The 27,584-nt window shown below is 36.6% G+C and overlaps 1 protein-coding gene and 2 pseudogenes across 3 annotated transcripts in view; 2 read left to right on the top strand and 1 right to left on the bottom strand.

Moving 5' to 3' along the window:
- Nucleotides 1–10,978, bottom strand: part of LOC308350763 (olfactory receptor 4C11-like) — a gene marked incomplete at both ends in the record, with an annotated part of 65,326 nt that extends 54,348 nt beyond the window's left edge. The window contains 2 exons of the mRNA XM_080816259.1: nt 10,049–10,825; nt 10,907–10,978. Of these exons, the coding sequence (XP_080672385.1) occupies nt 10,049–10,825; nt 10,907–10,978 (849 nt within the window). The remainder of the gene's footprint in view (nt 1–10,048; nt 10,826–10,906) is intronic.
- LOC308351607 (olfactory receptor 4P4-like) lies at nt 3,885–4,804 on the top strand (annotated as a pseudogene). Its single transcript has one exon. The product of its transcript is annotated as an olfactory receptor 4P4-like (transcript).
- A 13,505-nt stretch (nt 10,979–24,483) lies between the features above and the next one.
- On the top strand, nt 24,484–25,397 carry LOC308351608 (olfactory receptor 4C11-like; annotated as a pseudogene). Its single transcript has one exon. The product of its transcript is annotated as an olfactory receptor 4C11-like (transcript).
- Nucleotides 25,398–27,584: the final 2,187 nt, after the last annotated feature.

Genomic DNA, 27,584 nt, shown 5'->3' with positions numbered 1-27,584 from the left:
ATTTTTATGACAGTTGATGACATATGATGCTTGAGGAAGAGCATCTATGTCTAAAATTGATAAAGTCATTGAGGAAACTACATAGTAATTAGTGATTAAAGAAAAGTTATTTAATTTTACTGACTTCCCATAAAGGTTCACTTTTTATTGTGCCTCCTTTCATTTTTTGTGTGTTGTGTTCCTCTTAAAATGTACTATAAAATGATGACTTTTAAAATTAACTTTAATTACAGAAGTAATAATGAAATGTAGTCTCTTTAATACAGAACTTAAAATATTGAATAACCCTAAAATCTATTTTGGCCATCACCTCCTCTATTTCTGAGAAGTAAATCTTTCCTTCCACACTTTTTTCTATTTATAAAAACAGAGGTTCTCATAGAAACTACATGATATTCTGTGGTTATGATTTTTTTTAACATGCATGCTTTCATACTGTGATTATTTTTGTGCACTTTATTATGTTTTCCACACTAAAGTGTGTCTTAGTGTTTTCTATCATGGTATATGTTTCACAAGGATCAAACATTAAATTTGTCTAGTTTTCCGTAATGGGAAGATACCATTCCTTATTTCCATTCTATGGTCAGGTTTTAGATCACTTCTATTTTCCAAATTTGAAAGAGTCTGTGAAGAATATCCTTTTGTATGTTTTCTGGGGTAGTTTTGCTGGGCCGCTCATTAAAATTTTAATGGACAACATTGTTAAATTTATTTTTATTTTTTGTTTATTTTTTAAAGATTTTATTTATATATTTGAGAGAGAGAGAGAGAGAGGGTGAGCAAGCGAGAGAGAGAGCACAAGCCAGGGAGAGAGGCAGAGGGAGAAACAGACTGCCTGCTTATCAGGGAGCTGGACATGGGCTCAAGCCCCGGACCCTGGGATCATGACCTGATCTGAAGGCAGACACTTAACTGACTGAGCCACCCAGGCTTCCAATGGACAGCCTTTTATATTTTATTTTTATGAAGTTGATGAGCGGGACTATATTATCTCATTCTTGTTGAATCTGCATTTCAATGATTCTAATGAGGTTGAATAGTTTTATGTATGCTTTTGGACAGTTCTGATTTCCTTTCTGTGCATTGCTTTGTTGAATACTTTGCTTTTTCAGAAAATTGGACTATTTGTCTTATGTGATTGATTTTACAGGATTTATAAATATTTATTCCCATTTGCCACTTTTAAAAAATGTTTGGTGTATATGAAGTTGTGTCATATAGAAGGTTTAAAAATAGATTTTACATATTTTTTTGAATTTTCCTTTTGTGTTTGTTTTAAAAATATTCCTACATAAGATAGAAATGCATTACAATTATTTCTCAAAACTTTGCATACTTTTGTTCCATACATTTGTATCTTTCACCCATCTGGATTATAATGTTTTGTGCCTTGTGAGGTATATTATATTCAGATAGAGATTCAAATTCTTAACATCAGCTACTAAAATTCACATCAATTTGAATTATGTAGAGTTCATATCAATATAAATTTCAACTTAAATATGAAATAAATTCCCATATGTATGTGTTAATTATTGACTATCTTTAAACCCAGTAATATCTTTACCTCAACTTTGTTTTTGATATTTATTTTTGGGAGAGAGAGAGAGAGAAAGAGCAAGAGGGGTGAAGGGAGAGGGAGAGAGAATGTCAGACTCTCCTGAATGTAAAGCCAAACATAGGGCTTGATCTCACAACCCTGAGAGCATGACATGAGCCAAAATCAAGAGTTGGACACTCAACTTACTGAGCCACCCAAGCACCCCTACCCACAACGTTTTAATTGCCATAGCTTGATAATGTACTGCAAATCTGGAAGGTATATCTATTCTCTTTGTTCTTCCTTTGAAAACATTATCTTAACTACTCTGTGTTTTAATTCTTTCTGAATTTTGGAATCAGCTTTTCATGAAAAAGTTTGTCAGAAACTTTGTTTTAATTAATGCATGTATTGATTAATTTGGGAAGAATTGACATCTTTCTTATAGTTACCTTTCCTAACTATAAACATGGTATAATCTTTTAACTTGTTACCATCTTTTTATATATATTTAATATAATTCTGTATTCAATGAGGGAATTCTATTTTTAAGGACAGAATAGATAACTCACAGATAAAATGATTTGAACTGTTTATTTAAAAAAAATCACGCCATAATCCAGAATTATTATTACTGGTTTTGCTTATGTGACAGTCATATTTTCAGAGATTTTTGCAAGAAATTAGGCTATAGTTTGTTAATCTGTGGTTCATGGATGGAATTCAACCCAAAAAGCCCACAAACTCCCTAAAACCCTATTAAAATCTGTTTGTATGCTCAATGTGCATTTTTCTAAAATAATCTCATAGGGACTGACATAAAATCAAAAGTAAAAAGCATTGTTCAGTTGCTGTTATAACCTTTCAGAACAGGCTGGCATGTTTTATCAGTGGGTAGAGTTCATGTTTTGTCCACTTGGGCACTGAATTTAACAGGTTTTTTTTTTTAAGATTTTATTTGTTTCTTTGGCAGACAGAGATCACAAGTAGGCAGAGAGGCAGGCAGAGAGAGAGGGGGAAGCAGGCTTGCCACAGACTAGAGAGCCTGATATGGGGCTTGTTCCTAGAACCCTGGGATCACGACCTGAACCGAACAGAGGCTTTAACCCACTGAGTCACTCAGGTGCCCTGACTTTAACGGTTTTGTGATTTATTTATTTATTTATTTATTGCCAAAATAAAGGAAGAGATACAGTTTAATACTTTACACTTAAAAGCATGTCTTTTTTAATTAAAATATTTCAGGATTGGGATCCATGTGCCTATAGTGAGCCTGTTAAGGCGAGAAAGTGGCTCAATTCAAAGAAATACTAGGTGATACAACAGATCTAGTGAAAAAGAATTTGTGGAGGCAATTTGCTCCTCCAAGGATGCTGTCCTACTGGGAAGTGCCAGAAAGTGGGACATGAAGGGATGAAAACTCCTGGGTTAGGCTGGAAAGTGAACAGGGAAATGAGGTCAATTATAGGAAACCACAAATATTCTAGAACACTGTACAGTACAGCAACCCTTTTCCCCAAAGATCTGATCATTGCCCAATGTTCATGAAAAGGTGGTAAAAGCACTTTCTGAAATTGTCACCTAGAGATCTAACATTTAAAGTTAGTAACTCAGGGCACCAGGCTGGCTCAGTTGATTAAGCAGCTGCCTCTGGCTTGGGGCATGATTCCAGGGTCCTGGTATGGAGCCCTACATTGGTCTCCCTGCTCAGCGGGGAGCCTGCTTCTCCCTCTCCCACTCCTTCTGCCTGTGCTCTCTCTCTGTCTGTCAAATAAAAATAAAATCTTAAAAAAAATAAGATTATGAACTCACTGATGTCTAAAGACGTTACTGAACTTCCAGGATTTAACACAAATTTAGTCACTGGGGAAAAACTGAGAATGATAAGACTGCCCTTGAAGAACAGATAACTTCAATGTTGTTTTGAACCAGAGATTCAAAAATCACTCTTAAGGTATACTACTGAAGTTGCACCTCAAAATTGACTAAAAAAAATAAAATAAAATAAAAACAACATTTCATCTCCTAAATTATTCATCTTCTTGTTCATATTAAGTGTGAGACTTTGGAATTTATTATATTTTCAATTGATTATGTGTATTATTATTGTTAGTACATGTCTACTCTAATGAACTTTATCTACTTAGAGAGTGTAGATTGTGTGTATTTTGCACACTGCTTTCTTTACCCTTAGTACTACTGTGTTGTTTGTATCATAATAAATTATCAATATGTATTTGTTGAATACATAAACGACTTTTAAAATAAATCAACAGTTTTAGAAGTTGATTGTCTTCAGTACATTAATTTTCTCCTCTACATGATCAAACCCACAGAAGCAATGGGACATGAAAACATCACAGAATTTATCCTCTTGGGACTTTTTAGTGATGAAGATGCAAAGGTCGCCTGCTTTGTGGTGTTCTCACTTTGCTACATGTGATTCTGTCAGGAAACCTGTTCATTCTTCTCACCATCAGAGGCAGCCGTGAACAGCCCATGTACTTTTTCCTGAGCTACCTGTGTTTCATGGACGTCTGCTTCACTTCCACAGTGGCTCCCAGACTGATCACAGACCTATTGGCTGAGCAGAAGACCATCTCCTATGACAGCTGCATGGCCCAGATATTTTATGCCCACTTCTTTGGTGACACTGAGATGTTCATCCTGGCGGCCATGGCCTATGACCATTATGCAGCCATCTGCAGACCCCTTCACTATATGGTCATCATGAACAGACGGGTGTGCTATGTCCTTTTGATGGCCTCGATTCTCAGAGCTTTTCTCCATTCAGTCCTGCAGGTATTGATTATTATTGATCTTCCCTTCTGTGGCCCCAATGAGATAGATCACTATTTCTGTGATATTTTCCCTTTGCTGAAGCTGGCCTGCACAGACACTAGCCTGTTGGTTATTGTGATCACTACCACCACGGGAATGATATCCATTGTGACCTTTGTTGCTTTGGTAGTTTCTTACATCATCAACCTGTCCACCCTGAGGATATGCTCATCCCACAGCTGCCTCAAAGCCCTCTCCACCTGCAGCTCACACATCACTGTTGTGTTCATGTTCTTCCTGCCCCTCATCTTCATGTATGTCCCCACAGCTGATTCTGTCAGTAATGACAAAGTTTTTGCCCTATTTTACACCATGATTGCTCCCATGTTCAACCCTTTCATCTACACGCTGAGAAACACAGACATGAAGAATGCCATGAGGAAAATGTGGTGCCGAGACACACGGTTTGAAAGGAAATGAAGTCTCTGGAGTTCAAACCCTTGGCTGGGTCTCATTCTATCCACAGGATCCTAATGTCAACAAATTCAGCAAGTACAGAGAGGTGGTGTGCTGTCATCAAATGTTGTAAGATGTGAAGGGAAAAGGCCTCTCAACTACCGCTTTCTGTTTCTTTAGTTTTCTGACCCGGTATAAGGGGAACAAATCCCATGAGTTCCAGATCCCTTCCAACTTTGATATTGTAGAACTTATGTATTCTGGAACTTGGTGTTCTGAAACATTCTGTCCTTCATGAGCCTAGACATAATGGAAGTTACAGCACTTTTATCAGGGCACATGATAAACATTGCAGGGTTTGACAGTTATGCTGTGCTTTAGGAAACAGATTATTAAGAGACCTCTTATGGAGAAAGTGGTCCTAATTACTCTATTTTTCAGTGGTGTCCATTGCAATAAAATAAGGAAGCAATGCTTAAAAATTTACATGTTTTTGTATATTTTAACTCTTTTTACATAAACAATGCTGCTAAAATAATGTAATGCAATGGCATCACACTTTTCACACTGTTCTTACAAACATTATTAACATTAACTCTTAGTACCCTATTGATGGTGTATTCCAGAAATTACAAGTTTCAAATTAGATAATGAACATCACTTTTCCATCATTTAAATGTAATTCCATGGTGTATTTATAACCTCATTTAAAAATCCCTCATAAGTATATAAACTGATTTTTTTTTTGTAAGCGTGCAAAGTGGAAAATCTTCCATTCTGTAAGGAATCCTGAATTTAAGAAGCCACATAGCTTAGTGTATCTGGATTGCTCAGTAGGTTAAATGGTTAACCAACCATTAAAGCATCTGACATTGGCTCAGATCCTGATTTTGGGGTCCTGGGATTGAGCCTGTTCAGTGGGAGTCTGCTTGTCCCTCTTCCTCTCCCCTTACCCCTCCTTAGCTCTCACTCATTCTCTTTCTTTCTCTCAAATAAATAAATAAATAAATAAGCAGGCACCTAGCTGAATAGATGAACGTTTAAATGCTTGGGGTGCATTTTGTTAATCTTCACTGCTCTTTAAGGAAACAGTATATTTTGACATTTTCCCCCCACCATTCACACTATGCAAAACTTTCTCCATTCTACTCAGGCAGGCCCTTATACTAGTGGCACAGACTTGAAAGGCACAGACTTGTTATTTTCTGGTGCTCCATCCTCTTTACCACAGTCCCCAAAAAGAAATTGTGTTGTATTTACTTGAAGTAATTGTCCTTTGTGCAATAGAAATCTGGTTTTAGTTTTTGTTTTGGAGTATAGTCAATACACAATGTTGCATTATTTTCAGGAGTACAGCCTAGTGATTCCACAAATATCTATGTTTTGCTGTGCTCACCACAAATGTAGCTACCATCTGTCCCCATGCACTGCTACCATGATAACATAGACTATATTCACTATGCCATGCCTTCTATTGCCATGACTTATTCATTCCATAACCGGAAACCTGTCTCTTCTACTTCTCTTCACCTGTTGTGCCCAACCTCCTCATCCCACCTATCCTCTGGGGATCATCGGTTTGTTCTCTATATTTATGAGTCTGCCTGGTATCTGAGTTTTAAGGTGAGGAGTGCATTTACAGAAATTAGCCACAGTTGATTGTTTCAGCGATAGATTTTCTCTTCCCAAAAGACCCTTACATGTGTACTGCATGCAAGATAGGGAACTCAGAACATAAGGGGAGGCCAAAAAATAACCAAGTGTATAGAAAAGGAGATAAGAAAGACAATAGCAGATTAAATCAGGATTTTGTTTTGATGTGGATCTGGTGGCAATTATGTCCTGGTGGGACTCTCCAATTCAGAGATGTGAGGGTGAACAGAAATGTCTATAGCTGCATGGGCTGGTGCCTAATTCTGGTGGTTTTGTTTTTGTTTGTTTGTTTGCTTTTAATTAGTCTAGTATTGATGCATATGTAGGCTGCATTCTCTGGTAATGGAATAAATTTGCTTATTGTAACAAATTTCTGTTTGGTTTTTCCCCAGGAAGACAGGCTTTCAAAGTCCATGTGAACCTGGCTCTTATGTACCTTTTCTTCACATTCTTCTTATAACTTACAAAAAAAAAGGAAGTGTGGAAAGGAACTTACCCAAGAGTAGTAAATATGTCCTTCTTTTCCAGTGTGTTATCCATGGATGAAAGAGTGAAGAGGGGGGTTGCCTGCATGCTTAGGTATTTAGAATTTGACTAATTTAACCATCTGGAAAATGAGAAGGTTGCCATTTATTTTTGTTAATGAGGGCTCTAATCAGAGTCCTATCTGGCATCTTTTAACAGTAAGGTTGTAAAATTACAAAAACTATAAAACTCCAGTGGATGGCAGCCAGTGCTGTGATCATATGTCTATGAAATAAAATGGTATAAACCACACTCACCCTTACTGTAACTGAGGATAGTCTAGGTTCTAATGAAATAAATGATCTCTTTCCTAGGGAACCAAGAATAGACTCTCTGAGCTCCTCTGATTGGGATTGGCCCTGAGGACCTTGGTGAACAGGAATAAATGTATGAAGTCATTGGTAGACACCTGAATACTATTCCATATGTCCTGTTCTTGGTCTTTGAGAGTAATAAATCCCTCAGCTTTTTCCTTTTTAGGGATGTCAGAACTTCAGTAGAACTAATGTCTCTTGGTAGTCAAGATTTAAGTGCAAAGACAGAGAAGAAAGAGTATGGTGGAGAAAAGTTACAAATGGCTAATATTTATTAATTCTTGTTCACTCTTCAAGAGTGTAGTTTGGGCTCTACTGGTTGTTTTAATGCAGTGGTTGTTTCTCAAAAACAAAAGTTTCAAGGCCTCTCAAGCCAAACTTTAGGGATTATACAAGATCACTTTTACCACCTTCTGTTCATGTGGTTAAAGGTTACACAAGAGATGTCTCACAAGATAAGATGTTTTATCTGGGCAGCTTAGTGACTGCACAGTACATCAACCAGTAAGCTTCATAATATCACCCCCACCCAAAAGTATTGAGAACACTGAAAACATGATATTTTAATGAATTTATTTTAAGATAAACTTTGACAGAAGGAAACTATTGGTGTTGAAAGGTTTTCCAGGTAAGTAATTGGGAACAGCATTAAAAATGAAACAGAGTCTTGTCACAGTTTACTAAGAATGTGGTAAAACCAAATACACTGAAATCATTTATTTTTTTTAAAGTTTCAATTTAAATTCTAATTAGTTAACATACAGCATAATGGGAGTTACAGGTGTACAATTTAGTGACTGTACACTTACATAACACACACAACACTCATCACAACAAGTGTACTCATATCCCCATCACCTAATTAACCTGTCCTCCTATCCACCTCCCCTCTGGTGACCATTAGTTTATTCTCTACAGTTAAGAGTCTGTTTCTCGGTTTGTATCTCTCTCATTCTGTATTCATTTGTTTTGTGTCTTAAATTCCACATGAGTGGAATCATATGCTAGTTTCATTTGTTTTGTGTCTTAAATTCCCGTGAGTAGAATCATATGCTAGTTTCCTTTCTTTGAATGACTTGTTTTGCTTAGCATAATACTCTCTAGTTCCATCCTTGTCATTGACAATGACAATATCTCATTCCTTTTGAAGACTGAGTAATAATACATTTTCATCTCCCAGAAATTATCCATTCATCATTCAGATGGACACTTGTGGTGTTTCCATAATTTGAATCTTGTAGGTAATGCTGATATAAACACTGGGAGGCATGCATCTCTTTGAAGAAATATTTTTGTACTCCCTGAAATCAGTGAATTTTAAAAGTTCATTATATAACTGATGCCATGCACATATTCAGCCATGGCTGCTAATCTGGTCTACTCAGTATCAGCACCAAAATTCTATTGGAAATTCATTTTTTTAAAAGATTTTATTTATTTGACACAGAGAGTGGTCACAAGTAGGCAGAGAGGCAGAGAGAGAGAGGGGGAAGCCGGCTCCCTGCGGAGCAGAGAGCCAGATGTGGGCTTCCATCCCGAACCCTGAAATCATGACCTGAGCTGAAGACAGAGGCTTAACCCACTGAGCCTCCCAGGAGCCCTCTATTGGCAATTCTAAGTAGTGAATAGGCACTAATCCTTTTCTAGGAAAGCACAGACAGCAAACAAAGTGGCTTCTTGCTTCAAATGCAGTTTCTCTCTAAAACTAGAGACAAGTATCCTGAGTACTTCTCAATGCCTTAGATGCTTTCTCTTATTCCATTGATATGGCCCAACTGTAAATTAAATAATATACATTTTTCCTTCAAATCAGGTTTTACCTTTCTGTACTTCGATCTCAGAAAATATGTCAAATCTATGTTGTATTTAAATTCTTATTCAGTCTTGACAACATACATTATTCTACTTCTTTCCCTCTTAGCATTGTAGAGAACTCTTGTAGCACCTATATCCCAATCAAACAAATGAGCTGAATATCATGAGGTCTTTGTAATACTACGTTTAAAAAATCCCATACATAATGTCTTAGTTATCTTAATAGTAAAAGGAAACATATGAAAAATCACTTAAGAAAGAAACTACACATATTTATATATGCAGCCTTTCAGCTTTTGGTTCACTAGTATGGAACTTTTTAAGGATAAAATAATCATATCATGACAGGAATTTCTTGACACAGAAAGTTAGCTCCTTTGCTCTGATTGTGTTCAGCAGAAAGCAGAATACTTTATTTAGAATGTGCAATAGAGAGAATTATAAGTCATAGACAACAAGCTCTACTTTATGTATGCTCATTACTTGAACAGGTGTGACTATAAAATTTCTTTTTCCTTCTCAAACCAAAGTGTAGACTGAGATGTGAGAAGTATTTCATAATCAACAATATCAGAACTGAGCTCTCAGGAAAAGTAAGAACCAGACCAGAATTTTGAGAGAAACTACTAGTTTGAGGGCAGAAGTACAAAGAAAAGTAAGGAAATCAGCTGCACAATATTAGGGTGTGTTGGGCAAGTGAGGATATTCACCATAATATTTGTGTTATCTGTAGGAATTAAGTAATCAGCCAAAAGCCTCAATTCATCTTTTGCTTTCTGTGGTTATTTTGATATACCATAGCTTTCTCATGGCCCTTTTCACTTCTGCATTCCTTAGTGTGTAGTAGAGTGGTTTAAAAAGGGGTCCCAATAGTATAAAATACGGACACCATCTTGTCCGTGGGGAAAGTGGTTGGGGGGCGTGTATATATGAATATACATGGATCAAAGAATAAGATTACTATGATGATGTGAGAAGTGCAAGTAGAGAGAGCTTTTTCCCTCCCCTCTGCACTGTGGTTCCACAGTGAATGCAAGATGACAATGTATGAGATCATCAGAATCACAAACCTGCTTCTGCAAATGATCCCACTGTTAGTCACCAACAGCGGGTTGATCACATATGTGTCCATGCAAGCAAGTTTCAGCAGGGGCTGCAAATCACAGCAGTAATGATCAATCAAATTGAATCCACATAAAGGCAGTCTCAAAGTCAGGATAATATGGGTGATAGAATGGATAAAAGCCCCTATCCATGCAAGAACAACCTGGATGGTGCAGTCCTGCCATCTCATGATGGTTGAGTAATGTAAGGGCTTACAGATTGCCACATAGTGGTCCACAGGCATGAGGATGAGGACAAAGATCTCCATGCAGCTAAGGAAATGTAGAGCAAAGACTTGAGTCATGCACTCATTGTAAGTTATGGTTCTTTTTGCAGAGAGTGAATCCACAATTTGTCTGGGGAATGTGGACGTTGGGAAGCAGGAATCAGCAAGGGACAAATAAAATAGGAAAAAGTACATGGGGCTCCCGAGTGTCTGGCTGAACTTGATGGTCACAATAATCAGCAAATTCCCTACCATGATTCTCATGTATAAAATGAAGAAGATTACAAGTACCATCTTCTTTGTCATAGGATCTTGGGTCAATCTGAACAGTATGAACTCAGTTACGCTGTTATTTTGTTGCATAATTTCAGGCAAAGTGGAGAAAGCAGGTAGCAGGTAGGAAATAATCTGCAAAGAAAGAAATATTAGGAAATGAATACTCCGTTTGGAGGTCAAATCCATATGCTTGATCATGGAAGGGCCACTTACCAGTGTGTAATCACTGACCTCCCATGTTGTTTTCTTCTGAATAAAGTGGAAGTCATAATATCTATTCACCATCTATTTGCCTGATTGCTTATGGAAACAATGAAATATATCAATAATGAAAGAGCACCTGTTTCTTCAGGCATAATAAACATTAATTTAGGGGATTTGGTATGAGAGGGTATCTTTCTGAGCTGAATGTCTTTCTTTAGTTTACAGCAAAATCCTTTTAGGACAGGTTGTTGCCAAATGAAGAAAACTCATGCTTTATTTACAAAATGCCCTTTCACACTGCTTGAACCTGGCAGTTCAGTTATAAAGTGTCTTCTAGTAAATATTATGAGCACTCAAGGAAGGATGTAGAAACATTTGATGGTGTTTCCCTTAATGAAGCCTAACTGAGAGGGAGAAAGAGGGAGAGTGGACAAAGGAGAAACCAACCATATTTATGCAGTGAACATTCAGTCAATTGGTTCAGTCCATCGTGAAATTCTTTTTAATCTGTTAGCTTGACTAAGTTTTTTTCCTGTTACTTTAACTCTCTATAATTTCTAGTTGCTTGTAGTTTAAATTCAGCTTCTATAATAAAGCTTTGTACTTTTGAAATTATACCATGTTGTCCAAAGTTAAATTATTTGCCTTCTTCAGCATTTTAATGGGTCTTTCAGCATATTTTCATAAGATATAAGGAAAGACTGAGACTAAAATAAATGATAAATAGAGAACATTTGGCATAAATCAAAATATTCTTTCAAAATTTCATATTATTTTCAACACAAGGGATTTATTATTTTTTTTAAATTTTTATTTATTTTTAAAATTTCTTTTCAGTGTTCCAGAATTAATTGTTTATGCATCACACCCAGTGCTCCATGCAATACGTGTCCTCCATAAGACCCACCACCAGGCTCACTCAACCTCTCATCCCCATCCCCTTCAAAACTAGATTGTTTTTCAGAGTCCACAGTTTCTCATGGTCCGTCTCCCCTCCCAATTTCCCCCAACTCCTTCCTTTCCATCTCCCCATGTCCTCCTTGTTATTTCTTATGCACCACAAATAAGTGAATCCATATGATAATTGACTCTCTCTACTTGACTTATTTCATTCAGCATAATCTCTTCCAGTCCTGTCCATGTTGATACAAAAGTTGGGTATTCATCTTTTCTGATGGAGGCATAACACTCCATAGTGTATAAGGACCACATCTTTCTTATCCATTCGTCTGTTGAAGGGCATCTTGGTTCTTTCCACAGTTTGGCGACCATGGCCATTGCTGCTATGAACTTTGGGGTACAGATGGCCCTTCTTTTCACTACATCTGTATCTTTGGGGTAAATACCCAGTAATGCAATTGCAGGGTCATAGGGTAGCTCTATTTTTAATTTATTAAGGAATCTCCACATTGTTTTCCAAAGTGGCTGTACCATCTTGCATTCCCACCAACAGTGTAAGAGGGTTCCCCTTTCTCCACATCCTCTCCAACACACGTTGTTTCCTGTCTTGTTAATTTTGGCCATTCTGACTGGTGTAAGTTGGTATCTCAATGTGGTTTTCATTTGAATCTCCCTAATGGCTAGTGATGATGAACATTTTTTCACGTGTCTGATAGCCATTTGTATGTCTTCATTGGAGAAGTGTCTGTTCATGTCTTCTGCCCATTTTTGACATGATTATCTGTGGGTTTTTTGTTGTTGTTGTTTGTTTGTTTGTTTGTTTTTTGTGTTTTGAATTTGAGGAGTTCTTTATAGATACTGGATATCAGCCCTTTGTCTTTATTGTCATTTGGGAATATCTTTGCCCATTCCATCAGTTGCCTCTTTGTTTTGTTGACTGTTTCCTTTGCTGTGCAGAAGATCTTGATCTTCATGAAGTCCCAAAAATTCATTTTTGTTTTTGTTTCCTTTGCTTCTGGAGACATATCTTGAAAGAAGTTGCTGTGGCTGATGTTGAAGAGGTACTGCCTATGTTCTCCTCTAGACTCTGATGGATTCCTGTCTCACATTGAGGTCTTTTATCCATTTCGAGTTTATCTTTGTGTATGGTGTAAGAGAATGGTAGAGTTTCATTCTTCTACATATAGCTGTCCAATTTTCCCAACACCATTTATGGAAGAGACTGTCTTTTTTCCACGGTATATTTTTTACTGCTTTGTTGAAGATTATTTGACCACAGAGTTGAGGGTTCATATCTGGGCTCTCTACTCTTTTCCACTGGTCTATGTGTCTGTTTTTATGCCAGTACCATGCTGTCTTGGTGATAGTATGTCCTGGGTGAAATGGTATTTTTTCAGTACTTTTCCAGTACTGACCCTCGACTTGTCCTTGTGTGTATTCCAACTCCCCAGGCCAGACAAGAGTATCCGATGACAGAGAGAAGTGAGTCTTCTTCTATTTTTACTTGAATTCCTGCCACTTCTAATTTTCAGCAACAATGGCAACTTTTGTCATTTTTAGTTTTCTGTGTAATATTCCCCAGGAATTAGACTTTATGGAAGCAAGTGTAATTGTTCAAAAACTGATAAAAGGGGTCTTAGAACTGCAGTAGCCCAGCAGAGAGAACGCCATGCTCTAGTGTTAACAGAGTATCAGCAGATACAAAGGGGGAAAGGGTTTGAGAGAAACACAATGCTTTTGAGAAAAGAATGTTATTGTGAGAATTTAACATACAATATCATATTCAGAGAATCTTTACATGTTTCTCCGTCAAGCATGTATTTTCTATTTTCTCAAATGAACTTTATTGCTAAAAGTTACAGCTAATGAAGTGTGGTGACAACTGTTATAATTTTCCAGCTAGTGAATCAAATTATTTTTTATTGATTGAGGGTGTAATCAAAGTTGAATTAACAAACATTTCTGATTGGTACTTACACCAAATAAAGCTATATTTTAGTACACAGAACGCTGAATTGAAGTTTAATGATACAAACTGAAGTACTTTATCTTCTACTTACTAGCTTTGGGCTTTAGGCATAATACAGTTATTAATCTTCTCTTAGTCTTATTTGTTCATGTTGTTAAGAGTTGAAAGAAGATGGTCTCTGAAGTCTCACCTTCCAGATCCTTCAGGAATGTAGACAATGTGAGGAACCTAGTGTCCATCAAGACAGCAAGACATAGAAAGTATGGGAAACATTGCTTTTAGCATTCCAACCCCTTCCAAAGTGAAGGCAGGTGCAATGGAGGTCAATGGAGCCAATGCAAAAAGCTAAAAATGATTTTAAAATATGTTCTGTGGCTGTTTACAGGAAATTAAAATCAGGTTTTTCACATAGTAAGATCTTTAAAGGCTTTTTTTATAGTGGTAAAGGAAAGAAGTCAAATGGGAATTCCTTGGTAACTGGAATAATGTCCATTCAGGAATAAAGTGATCATTTTATCTTATGGTCTATTTTCCAAATTTACTAAGTAACCAATCTTTTAAAATCTTTTAAAATATTCGTAGGATTTATAGTAATTTATACATACTGAGATGTATTGAAATAACTTTGATGTTCTGTGTTTTGGTGACACGTTGAAATGTAGTTTAGATTTGTTCATTTTTAGTTCAAATTGTTTTCACTATATACAATCAAAGATCTGAGTCTACTGAGTTTTTTCATACTTTGGTTCTCAAATATTTTAGAGATCTATTTTTTCTACAAATATTTATTGATTAATTACCATGTGCCAGACATATTTTGGGTCCTTGAGATAAAAGAGTGAAAAGAGTAAAGCTTCCTGACCTCATGACCTCAGGTTCTAATGAGGGAGAAAGAAAACAAACAACTAATAAACACAGAAGTAGATAGCATGTTTGGTTAGAAGTTTGTATGTAATATGGAAAAATAAAAAATAAAGGATGGTAAGGATCATCAGGGCTAGGGGGCAGCCTGCAATTGTATTGTATTATGTTGTATTTATTTATTTATTTATTTATTTTCAGCGTAACAGTATTCATTGTTTTTGCACCATACCCAGTGCTCCATGCAATATGTGCCCTCCCTAATACCCACCACCTGGTTCCCCCAACCTCCCACCCCCCGACCCTTCAAAACCCTCAGGTTGTTTTTCAGAGTCCATAGTCTCTCATGGTTCACCTCCCCTTCCAATTTCCCTCAACTCCCTTCTCCTCTCCATCTCCCCATGTCCTCCATGTTATTTGTTATGCTCCACAATTAAGTGAAACCACATGATAATTGACTCTCTCTGCTTGACTTATTTCACTCAGCATAATCTCTTCCAGTCCTGTCCATGTTGATACAAAAGTTGGGTATTCATCCTTTCTGATGGAGGCATAATACTCCACAGTGTATATGGACCACATCTTCCTTATCCATTCGTCCGTTGAAGGCATTTTGTTCTTTCCACAGTTTGGCGACCATGGCCATTGCTGCTATAAACATTGGGGTACAGATGGCCCTTCTTTTCACTACATCTGTATTTATTTATTTAAATGAAGTATAGTTGACATACAACATCCTAACAGTCTCAGGTGTGTGTTATAGTGATTCAATATTTTTTATACATTAGGAAGTGATCTCCATGGTAAGTATATTTACCATCTGCTACCACACAAAGTTTCTACAATGTTATTGACTATGTTCCTATGATGTGCTTTATATCCCCATAGCTTACATCTGCAGCTTTATCTTTTTCAATTTGATTTTATTTAAATTTGATTAATTAAAATTAGTATATTATTAGTTTCAGAAGTAGAGTTCAGCTATTCATCAGTGCTTATCACATCACATGCCCTTCTTAATGCCCATCAGCCATTTATCCCATTCCCTTACCCACTCATCCCTCCAGCAACTCTCAGTGTGTTTCCTAGAGTTAAGAGTCTTTAACAGTTTGCCTTCCCCTCTGTTTTCATCTTATTTGTTTTTTCCCTCCATTCCGCTATGATCCTCTGTTCTGTTTCTTAAATTCCATATATTAGTCAGATCATATGATAATTGTCTTTCTCTGATTGACTTATTTCACTCAGCATGATACCCTCTACTTCCATCCACATTGTTGCAAATGGTAAGATTTCATTTCTTTTGATGGCTGAGTAACATTCCATTGATTTTAGATACCACATCTTCTTTATCCATTCATCTGTTGATGGACATCTAGACTCTTTCCATAGTTTGACTATTGTAGACAAGGCTGCTATAATTGTTGTGCTGTGGTTGCCCCTTTGGATCACTACATTTATATCTTTTGGGTAAATACCTAGTTGTGCAATTGCTGGATCCTGGGTAGCTCTATTTTTAACTCTTTGAGGAACGTCCATACTGTTTTCTAGAGTGGCTCACCAGCTTGCATTACCACCAACAGTGTAAGAGGATCCTTTCTCTGCATCCTCACCAACATATGTTGTTTCTTTTACATTTTACCAAATGGACCTAACATATATTCAGAGCATTATATCCCAGTGTCGCTGAGTATACATTCTTTTCAGGTGCATAAGAAATGTTCTCCAGAATAGATCACACATTAAGCTACAAAATAAGACTTAATAACTTCAAAAAGATTGAAATCATACTATACACCTTTTTTTGGATCACAATGGCATGAAACTAGAATTACTCACAAGAAGAAATGTAGAAATAACACAAATACATGGAGGAAAATAACCTGCTCCTAAACAATGAATAAGTGACCCAAAAAATCAAAGAGGAAATAAAAAATACATGGAGACAGATGAAAGTGATAAACAGTTAGTAGCCAAAAGATATAATGAATGTATACAATTTACCATCACAAAGACAAATAATCTTATTTAAAAATGGACAGAGGGCCTGAATAGACATTTTTCCAAAGAAGACACACAGATAAGTAGTCAACACATGTAGAGATGGTCAACATCATTCATCATCGGGGAAAGATCAATCAAGTCCACAGCAAGATATCAATTCACACCTGTTAGAATGGCTAAAATTTAAAAAGACAAGAAATAACAAGTGTTGACAAGGATGTGGAGTAAAAAGAATCCTTGAGCACTGCTGCTGGGAATGAAAACTGGTACAGCCATTGTGGAAAATATTATGGAGGCTCCTCAAAAAGTTGAAAATAAAGTTACCAGATGATCCAGTAATTTCACAACTGGCTCTTTACCCAAAGAATTTTTTGCAACAACATGGATGAAGTTACAAAGTATAATGCTAAGTGAAACAAGGCAGATGGAGAAAGAGAAATATCATTTGTATTTGCTTATATATAGAATTAAGAAACAAGAGACATGAACAACAGCAAAAACAGAGACAAACAAAAAACAGACTCAAGTACAGAGAATAAACTCACAGCTGCCTGAGGGGAGATGGGCAACAGGGTGAACTAGATGAAGGGGATTCAGAGTACACATGTCAGGGCAAGGACTGAGTTATGTGTAGAATTGTTGAATCAAAAAAAAAAAAAAGTGAATTTTATTGTATGTAAACCATAACTTAGTTTAAAAAAATAGTGTAAAAACATTTTCATTTCCACTTTCTGTCTCTTCTTTCTTTATTTACTGACTTAATAACTTCAAAATATTTTTTAAATTGTAGGTATTTTAATTAGTAGTTTTCATTGTAATTATTTATTTTATCAGTACATTAAGATTGGTAATCATTATTATATCTACAGTAAAATTTTCTAGAATAGAAAACTGGGAGAAGTTAAGAAACTTGCCTTAAGTCACAAAGACATAATTAATGAAGCTAGAATTCCATTATGTCACATGTTTTGGAACGTATATGTGGGCCCACAGTTTTGCCTGCCATTAGAAAATATTTGACTTGAAGAGCAGAGGCTTTGGGAACATTTTTTAGTCTATACTCTGGTGTAACTTTAAAGACACACTTTTTCCTTAGGGCAGGGACACCAGTGAAGTAGTTGATAACTGAGATGAGATGGGTCCTCTCAGGAGATGAGGAAGGGAGAAGGGCTCTGGGGACAGAATCTGCCTGTTGACTGCCTCGTCTGAGATTATTGGCACCATGGTTTACTGTTATCCCAGCCTGACCGAGCTAAGTAGTTTATAGAGCATATCCTTTGGGGTTGGGTGGGAGGGACAGGGTCCTTATCCCTTCAAAGGCTCTGAATTTCTATGAAATTTCTATAAGTATATGATGGAGGAAGAACAAATATTTCATCCATGTTCTCTGCCAGATAATTGTTCTAGAGTAATACTTCTGGCTTTAGAGATGTTTCTATCAGAGAATAGTGAGGATATTTCTTTTTTATTCTAGAAAGTTCTAAGAGTAGCCATAACAAACTTTCTGCTGATATTACAGACGCTTCAGAAGAGTGTAACTCAAGCCTTTTAGGAAAGACTGGTTATCTGTGGAGTATCTTCTCTCCCCATAGATCTTGCAATGGAAAGCCAAGTAGATGTATTTGAGGTACAGTTTACATGTTGCAGACACACTGTACATGATTCATCTTCAAAATAAATCAGAATTGCAAGAGCAAAAACTATGAGCTCTCTTCTGGACCTCATCCCTTTCTGTATAAGAAATAAGGTAGGTTTTCAAGCCCAACTAAATAATATCCTCTTTCTCACCTCCCATTCAGGACGGGGTTTTCAGGCCATTGCCATTATGCAGTTCTTTCTCCCTAGAAGCACGAAGTTCCAGAAACATTTCTCTCAGTGTTGAGAAGATCTGATGTGTCAGGGTTCCCGGCTTTCACTGGCTTCTGTTTGATGCGGCACTGTCTCAGGAGTAATTCTTATTGAAAGGAGGGTCATTGAAGGGGCAGAAGTATAGTCTCCTCTGCTGGTGGATTTCTTATTTGCAAGGCCGAGGGTCAGAAGGACAGGGATGTAGACTGACCATATGCAATCAGTATGCATTGATACTGTTCATACCATGATTCTGTGATACTATGGTTCTGGTAGTTCTGATATTAATGATATTGTTGGCTGCCCAAACCCATTGCCACCTAAGAATTACATTTTTTTTTTTTTGATGTTGGAGTAAGGGATGGTATATGGAGAGGAGGAATGAGAAGCAAACTCTCTAGTAAAGTCCTCTTTATCCATAGCAAGATTTTCTGTTCAGCTTTGCGCTATAGGTTTATATATAAATATAAATATAAATATAAATATAAATATAAATATAAATAAATGCTGGTCTCTTTTTGACACATCCTGAATTTTCCATCCATTTGATAGGGCATGCACTAGAGATGCTAATGGTTTTCTTCCTTACCTATTCATGGTTTCTGGATTTCTGCTCCTTCCACTTTTATGGTTGGAGTCTGATGCTTTGCAGAGCAGTAGAGAGTGAAATGTTCAAGAGGGAGAGGCTACCATGGAGCACAAAAGTTACAGATCTGGTACTGGTTTCTTTCTTTTCCACTGCTCTCTGCTATACTGTCTGCCAGCTTACCCTCAGTTGCACAAAATAGAACAGCATGAATTTGCCTTATGAGATATAAAGTCAAATGAACAAAGATATGAAAGCAAAAAGAAAGAAGGCTATAATTAAGGGTTGCATGATTCATTAAACACATACACACACATGCATTTTACCAGTGGAAGGTCCTTCACAAGAAAGTGTTTTGGGAAAATGTGGAAAGCTTTGCTGAGGAGGTGGCATCTGAACTGGATACTCTGAGCAGGTAGTGATGGAGAGTGTATCAGAGGAATGTCATTTAGCCACTAAAAAATATTGAAAACTTGGTGAATGGGATGGTGTGGGCGTATTTATGAGGGACATGAAGTGTCAGGCGTGGCTGGAGCATTCATGCCCAGAGGCACTGGGGGGAAAGATGGTAAGGAAGATTGTGGCACAGTGTTGGAGGGCTGTGAGTGTCATGGTGAATATTTCAGCCATTGCATTTGAAAATCATAGTAACCATGTTATCATATTTATCATCCAACATACTTTCAGAATGCTCAATTTTCCTTTTCATTTATAGCAAGGTGGTAAAAAGAAGGAGAAGATGGAGAAAGAAGAGAAGAAAGAACATTGGAAATTGTGTCCTTTCTTTTGGCCTAAAAACACAGAAGGTCCACTTAAAGAATTCTAGGGTTACCCATTTGTAATATTGATATTTACGAAATATCAGCCTGATTTTGTCATATGTATGAACTAATAATGTTCACAGTGAAAACTTCTACACATGTTTCACTCAACATCTTATTGTTCTTTCACAAAAAGGTGTGATACATTTTATTCAGAATTTAATGAGTCTTAGACATTGTGAAAATAATTATTATCTTCTGTGTTTTGGGAGTCTATATGATCCTGCTTCTAAGGCAGTAAAATACTTTGTATGATATTATAGTGATGGATGCATGTTCTTGATATTTATCCAAATTCATAGAATGTACCACAGCAAGAGTGAACCCTGGGGTAAACTCTGGCCTCTGGGTGATGGTGATGTGTTATGGTTGACTCATCAGTTGTGACAAATGTGCCATTCTGGTGGAACACGTTAATGACAATGGGATGACATTTGTGTGGGGGCAGAAACTAAAAGGGGAATCTGTACCTTTCTCTGGGTTTTGCTATGAATCTAAGATGCTCTGAAAAAATAAAGTCTTGGGGTGCCTGGGTGGCTCAGTGGGTTAAAGCCCTGCCTTCAGCTCAGATCATGATCCCAGGTCCTGGGATCGAGCTCCGCATTGGGCTCTCTGCTCAGCGGGGAGCCTGCTTCCTCCTCTCTCTGCCTGCCTCTCTGCTTACTTGTGATCTCTGTCAAATAAATAAATTAAATCTTTAAAAACAATGAAGTCTTAACAACAACAACAAAGACAAAAGCAACAACAAAATGATCCTCTTAAAGCTGAGGAGAGGTATATAATTTTGCTACTCCTCCCCTCAGAGAGACAGGTGAGAGTGAGCACTTCTGGTCCTTCAGTACGAGGGGATGTGACAGGTCTGAAACCACCACAGATTCCTTTCGTTGGGGATACAGCAAATGCACTTGTATGTTTCCCCCGAGTTTCTCAGTGCAGGGGATAAAAAGATGGGTGTCTTCAGTGCAACTCAGACATCTTGAAGGAGGTGGACATTTCATTACAGATAAGCTCAAAGTCTGACAGGACTCAAATTAGAAAAAAAGAGATGACTAAATTTTCTTGAACAACTGAGTAAGAGGTGCTGAATAAATCTTAATAAAATCAGCTCTCATTTTTTATATGTCTCTAAATTTTATATTTGACCACAATAATATATTCAAACTTCATAATCTGGCTTTCATGGACTTTGGCTGGGAGGCAAATTATAACTTTAGAATCTGTCTCAACTAGAGGTTTCATATTGATCTCTTCTATTTGCCCTATCATCTCCATTAATACTTTGATTTGATTTCTTTCATCTCAAATGCTCTCTCATCCCTCTGGTTTTCATTTCTTTGTATCACAAACTCTTAACAACCAAGGGTTTATTTTATTTCTACTTTCTTCTCATCATGGGCCCCACATAGTCAAGCTGTTATGTATCTTTTTTCTGGCTTTTAGTATTTATTCAAGATACCTGGTATTGTCAGTCCCAGCTTCATAACACAATGAGCAAATTAGCATGATCCAGAGTGCCAATATGATTTCAGCCAGTCAGCAAAGGAAATTTGGATGTAAAACAGTTGTGCATCTCTATTATGGATAAATGAACAAAGTAGATTAACAACTTTGAAAGTTGATATTAATAATCTTAGTGGTAAGTCAATACTAATAAGCATAATGAAAGTAATCATTCCGATTGCAGGGAGTACAGACCTGGGTCTCCCATGCTTTGTGACGGCTGAATTATTTAGCCTCCATAGAAACCCTACAGAGTAGGTTATTTCACTCTTAATGTTTATAGGTGAAGAAAATGAAGCACAGGGATATCAAGGGACTGTTAAACATTGTATCATAGTGGGCAGCTGGGTGGGGTATGAATCTAAGCTGTGTGGCTTCAGCCTCTATGCACTAGGTGCTAACAGAAGTGCTCACCTCCCTCTCTGCTCTGCTCTACAATATCTGCATCTCAGGGAATCTGGCTTAGAACCTGTCTTTCTTCAGTTAATGTTACAGTTCATTTCTTAACCTAATTCTGCATTTTTCACTGCCAGTATATCCTTTAGGATTTTGTACTCTTCTCTCTCCAGATGGTTTGTATTCTTCTTATACCAATCATGAAGTGCCTTACATAATGAATAATTTCATCTACATATATCTTAAAACTCATGTTAAATTACTACAAACAGGGGAGCATTTTGTCCATTATTTACAGTAACTCCAAAGACTTGTGATTCAATGTTTAAAATAAAATACAATTATTGAATTATGAGTGAAGTGAATAGATAATATAATCTTGAATTTTTTTGAAAATAGACTTAATTAAAATGATGAAATTGGCAGCTTGGACTATATGAAAAGAAATAAGTCACAGAAAAAGAGCAAAAGTAAAATCCTAATAATAAAAGAAGCAGAAGCTGGCACTTATGCAGTTCTTAATTATTATTATGAGCCAGATCTTTTTCTCGTTTTATCTGCAGAAGTATATGACTGTATTTAAAGGGGCTTTCCCAAGCGAGTAAATAGTGGAACTTGGATTTGGAATCAAGACATTTGACTCTAGCAACTGTGTTCTTGGCCGAGAAAAGTAATTATTTTGCTAGATTAATAGTGATCCCAGATAAAATATCAAGATTGTAAAATATAAACTGACAAAACATAAAAAATTCTTCGAAGAGCAATATTTTCATTAAAAGGTAATAAAAATGTAAAATGTGGCTGGTGATAAAAAAGTCTATGAACATAATAAGACATAATTTTTTCCTGTTAACCAAGAGAGAGAAGATAGTATCACAAAATAACCTTTTTCTGTTTTTCTGTATGTTAATCAGCTTTCCTGCAGATTAATCATCAACCTTGAAATTATGGCCATACTTGTATATCAAAAACAGTTATACAGATACACATATGCAAATTTACTGATAGAATGTTTCTAAAAGGACACATAAAAAGACAAAAGTAGTTATTTCTGTAGAGTAGGATGAGAGATTCAATAATTTGGAGACAGGTTTTAATTATCTTCTCTAATTCTTTCTTATACTTTGAAGAATTAATGATAATCATGAATTATTCTATAATAAAATATAGTTACTTAATGGACACAAAATATTGACAGACTTTTTTTTAACTTTTTTTTTCTTTTTAAAGATTTTATTTACTTATTTGACAGACAGAGATCACAAGTAGGCAGAGAGGCAGGCAGAGAGAGAGGGAGGGGAAAGCAGGCTCCCTGCTGATCAGAGAGCCTGATGCAGGGCTCTATCCCAGGACCCTGGGATCATGACCTGAGCCAAAGGCAGAGGCTTTAACCCACTGAGCCACCCAGGTGCCCCTATTAATAGACTTTTTAATAAATATCAGTAGTAGCGATACTCTCTAACATTTCAGGCAGCAGTAGAATACTTGGGAAATTACTCTAAATTGTTATTTGTGAGAGTATAAATTGGAAGCAACATCAATCTCTCAGTGGACAAAGGATCAAATGAATGGCACTTAGAAAAATTTATACAATGCCACATAATTAAATAAACTATGGGGAATATAGTTATACAGGAAAAAGTGTTATAATAATTTCAAGTCTAAATCAAAACACAAAATTATACACAGTGATTTCAATGACAAACTATACATGCTATGAACAAGAACTTGAAAGAGAAAACTCATACTATATTCAAAATTATGGAATATTTTTCAAATGACATTTTTAGAAGAATTATCCTGGGAAGTCAAGGTAAGAAGGAATGTATATAAGAAAAAAAAAACATATTTAGATTATAGGCATTTTCAGGAATTTTAAACCACATTAAATTCATAAGCACATACACTCAATATTCTAATGAGTTCAGTTTAAGACTGTAGTAAAGATAGCAAACAGTAGATTTCTTCAGTTATTTCAACCTCAGTGTTTCCTAGACATTTGTTTTATAATGACCATCAGTGAAACTGATGTTGAGCACAACAGATATAAGTAAAAGACTGTCAAAATAGATTCTTGTAAAGCATATTGAAACCAAGATACTGATGGGGTCAGAGATGAAGGGATCAGGGACCCAAAAATTAATGAACTGAACTAAGAATATTATCTTCAGGAAGAATTCTCCAATAATATGGGTGCTTAATTATAATAGGATAGTGTTTTTTAGACTTCAAAGGACATAGATAAAATGTATAATACATGAAGTATATGTGTGTATATGTGAGCATAAAAAATCTTTTTTTTTTTTTAATTCTTAGGGAAACTCAGGGAAACGTAGGGCAAGTATTTGAATCCATTTTTCACATGAAGGCTAAATTTCAAGGCAGTTAAGTCATTTGCCCAAGGAAAGTACAAATTCTGTTATGCTCAATCTTGGTAGGAATCAAAAATTTTAAGACATTTAATGTGTATTCCTCAAATGCAAAGGCTTTAATGAAATACAGTTAATTTCTGAATCAACAGATGGATCTGGGAGAGGCTTGGACTTCTGCAGATTCACAAAAATTAATAGAGGATGAAAAGCACCTGGAGGTAACATAACATAGAACAAAAAGAAGGAATTCAGAGATCAGTCCACTGGCCTTCCCCTGATACCACTTCTTTTCTTCTCTTTGCAGATTAAACATTTTACCTGCAGCCACTAGTATGGCGATGAATAGCAGTGTGACTGAATTCATTCTGTTTGGATTGACACAGGATGCAGGAAAGCAGAAAGCAATATTTGCGGTCTTCCTGATGTTTTACCTTGCCACACTGTTGGGGAACTTTCTCATTGTAGTAACTATTAAAACAAGCAGGACCCTTGGGAGTCCCATGTACTTCTTCCTATTCTATCTGGCCTTTGCTGATACCTGGCTCTCTACAACTATAGCCCCCAGATTGATTGTGGATGCCCTTTCTCAGAAGAGGACCATTTCCTACAATGAATGCATGACTCAGGTCTTTGCAGCCCACTTCTTTGGGTGCATGGGAATCTTTGTGCTCATCCTCATGGCTTTTGATCGCTATGTAGCCATTTGTAAGCCCTTGCGATACACAACCATCATGAGCCGCCATGTCTGCCATGTGCTGGTGATTCTAAGCTGGGTGGGATCCTGTATCCACTCTTCAGCACAACTTTTCCTGGCTTTGCGATTGCCTTTCTGTGGCCCCAATGTGATTGACCACTATTTCTTGACTTGCAGCCTTTGTTGAAACTTGCCTGCATGGACACTTACGTGATAAACTTGTTAGTTGTTTCCAATAGTGGAGCCATATGCATGGTGAGTTTCATAATTCTACTTATCTCCTATGTTCTCATCTTGTACTCTCTGAGAAACCACAGTGCAGAAGGAAGGCGAAAAGCTCTTTCCACCTGCACCTCCCATTTTATTGTGGTTGTCCTATTTTTTGGTCCATGTATATTCATGTACACACGCCCAGCAACCACATTTCCAATAGATAAAATGGTGGCTGTGTTTTACACAATTGGGACACCCTTGCTCAACCCTCTGATCTATACACTGAGGAATGCAGAAGTGAAAAATGCCATGAAAAAGTTATGGTGTAGCCAGGTATGATTGTGTTGATACACGATATTCAGGGATTCTATTGTATATTTCCTTAACAGCTTGGTTTTGCTTCATGGACAGGAAATATAAAATACTCTCATTGGGGGGGAATTAATAAATTTTAATTACACTAATATTTTGTATATTTGTTTTAATATCAATAAATATTTACACATATATGTTCCTTATTCTGAGAGGATTGCATTAGAATAGGATTACCTACAATCCATATCCATCTTGAACAACCTATGATGGCCCTTAGTTGAATGCTATTGATATCTGATCATATTTACATGATAATTTATCTTACTGTACAAATTTGTCTTCAGAAGGAAATGTACTGACTCATGACAGAATGACCGTGTGTGTGTGTGTGCACACCAATTCCTTTTCTAGACTTTATTCTAGTCTTTATGAATGTGGTCATAAAAGCTAACCCATATAGGTCTGGAACTTAGAGAGTGGAGGTTGCCATCTTGAGAACATGGGACTTGGAGAAGAAAATTCTGCTCTGGAATTTGTACATGAACCTGCCTCACTAGGGAATCTACATGGATAAACCCTCAAACTCCAATCAAAGCTAGAAATCTCAGTGAAAACTGGGATTGTCACTGGAGAACCTTTAAACATTCTGTGAATCATGGGAAAAAGAGAGTCTCTTACTTGGCACTGATGGGTGGTATCAACCATCAGCTGCCTTTTGGTGGGGTCCTTCCCATAGCTCTTCACAAGGGAGAAGGTAGAGGCAGTGAGGGTGTTTGGCAGCAGGAATATGCAGAAGGGTGGATAAAGGGTACAAAGGAGACTAGAGAACCATGCACAGTGAAGACCAAGAAAAGGTAAAAGTAAAGTGGCAACTTTGTGCAGGTTGGGGAAAGAAGTTTTGCCTTTCTTAACATTTTGAGAATCATCTCTGGGTATATCAACATTTGCAGGAAAAGAAAAAAGTTTCAGAGTATCTCTAGATTATTGACCAAGTATAGCTTAGCTTCCTTGGCTGCCATATTTGTTCAGATATCAGGAGAAAGCTTTTTCTTGTTGTTGTTGTTGTTGTTATCGTTGTTCCTAATAGTTTCACAAAATCAAAATTCAGATTCCTTGGGAGAACCCAGGATTGGAAAGTCTACTTTAGAGCTTTCCAGTTTTGGTCTTTTGGTTTTATATGAGAATGTTTGAAACTATAACTTTTCATTTTTTAATGTAACCCACTTGATATGTATAATACTTACCTACCACTACCAGGACCACATCATAATCTCATAATCAAGCACTGTCATATGATGCTCTTTCAGTACCTGGGTTTATAGTTCCCATCAAATTGGCACCATGAAGTTTTAGTTTAGGTAATAGAGACTAATGAGAAAAGAATACAATGAACTTCATTAGTATGTGAAAAATTTCTGCCAATGGAAGACACAATATTATCATGTCCCAATAAAGATTCCCAGAATCCTTAGGTAAGAAGTGGTGGTGAAATACATATTTAAGTCCCCAGGAGGACTTTTGTCAGAGAATAAATGAGAACGTTTGAGAAATACTTGTTTACACTCACATAAAGGATACATTTTTATGGACCAAAGTTTGTCTAGGTAAACCTAATCTGTGAATGGGGACTATATCAAAGTAAATTGGGTGGAGATTGACACTAGGAGGTAGTCATGAGAAAAGGGGAAAAGGATTCACTCCAAGCTCTGGAAAAGGAGAAAGGAAAAGAAGTCTGAAAATCAATCTTTGGCTGGTCAGGGGAAAATAAAAAGAAATAGGTAAAATAACCCCATAAGAGATCCAACAGAGTTCTTATAAAACCCTTTCATGATTCCAGTGGTGAGGGGAGCCACACCCAGTTCCCCTCATTTCTACATTCAGGTGGAGTCTTCTTGCGCAGCTGTGACTGTCCTAGCACTCACCTGAACTCTTTCCTTTCTCTAAGGGCTCCAAGTACTATGCTGCCAGTCATTCAATATTGAAAACAATGTTTCATATATTTTGTGCAGCTTTTAGTTATTTACAGCAATAGGGAACTCCAGTGACTGCATTATGTCCAGAAATTTAAAACACTACATTTTCTTTAAATGAATCAGTTTTGTTTTTATTTTTTAAATAATTATTAGTTATTGAAAATGGAAACAAATTCATTTCCTTGCTTAAAGAAATAGGATAATATTACAAGAGAATATTTAATTCGCTTTAAATATC

Source organism: Martes martes (genome assembly GCF_963455335.1).
Source record: "Martes martes genome assembly, chromosome: 10".
Taxonomy (NCBI): Eukaryota; Metazoa; Chordata; class Mammalia; order Carnivora; family Mustelidae; genus Martes; species Martes martes.
Note: the sequence above shows the minus strand (reverse complement) of the source record. Positions and strands in the feature narration are given on the sequence as shown.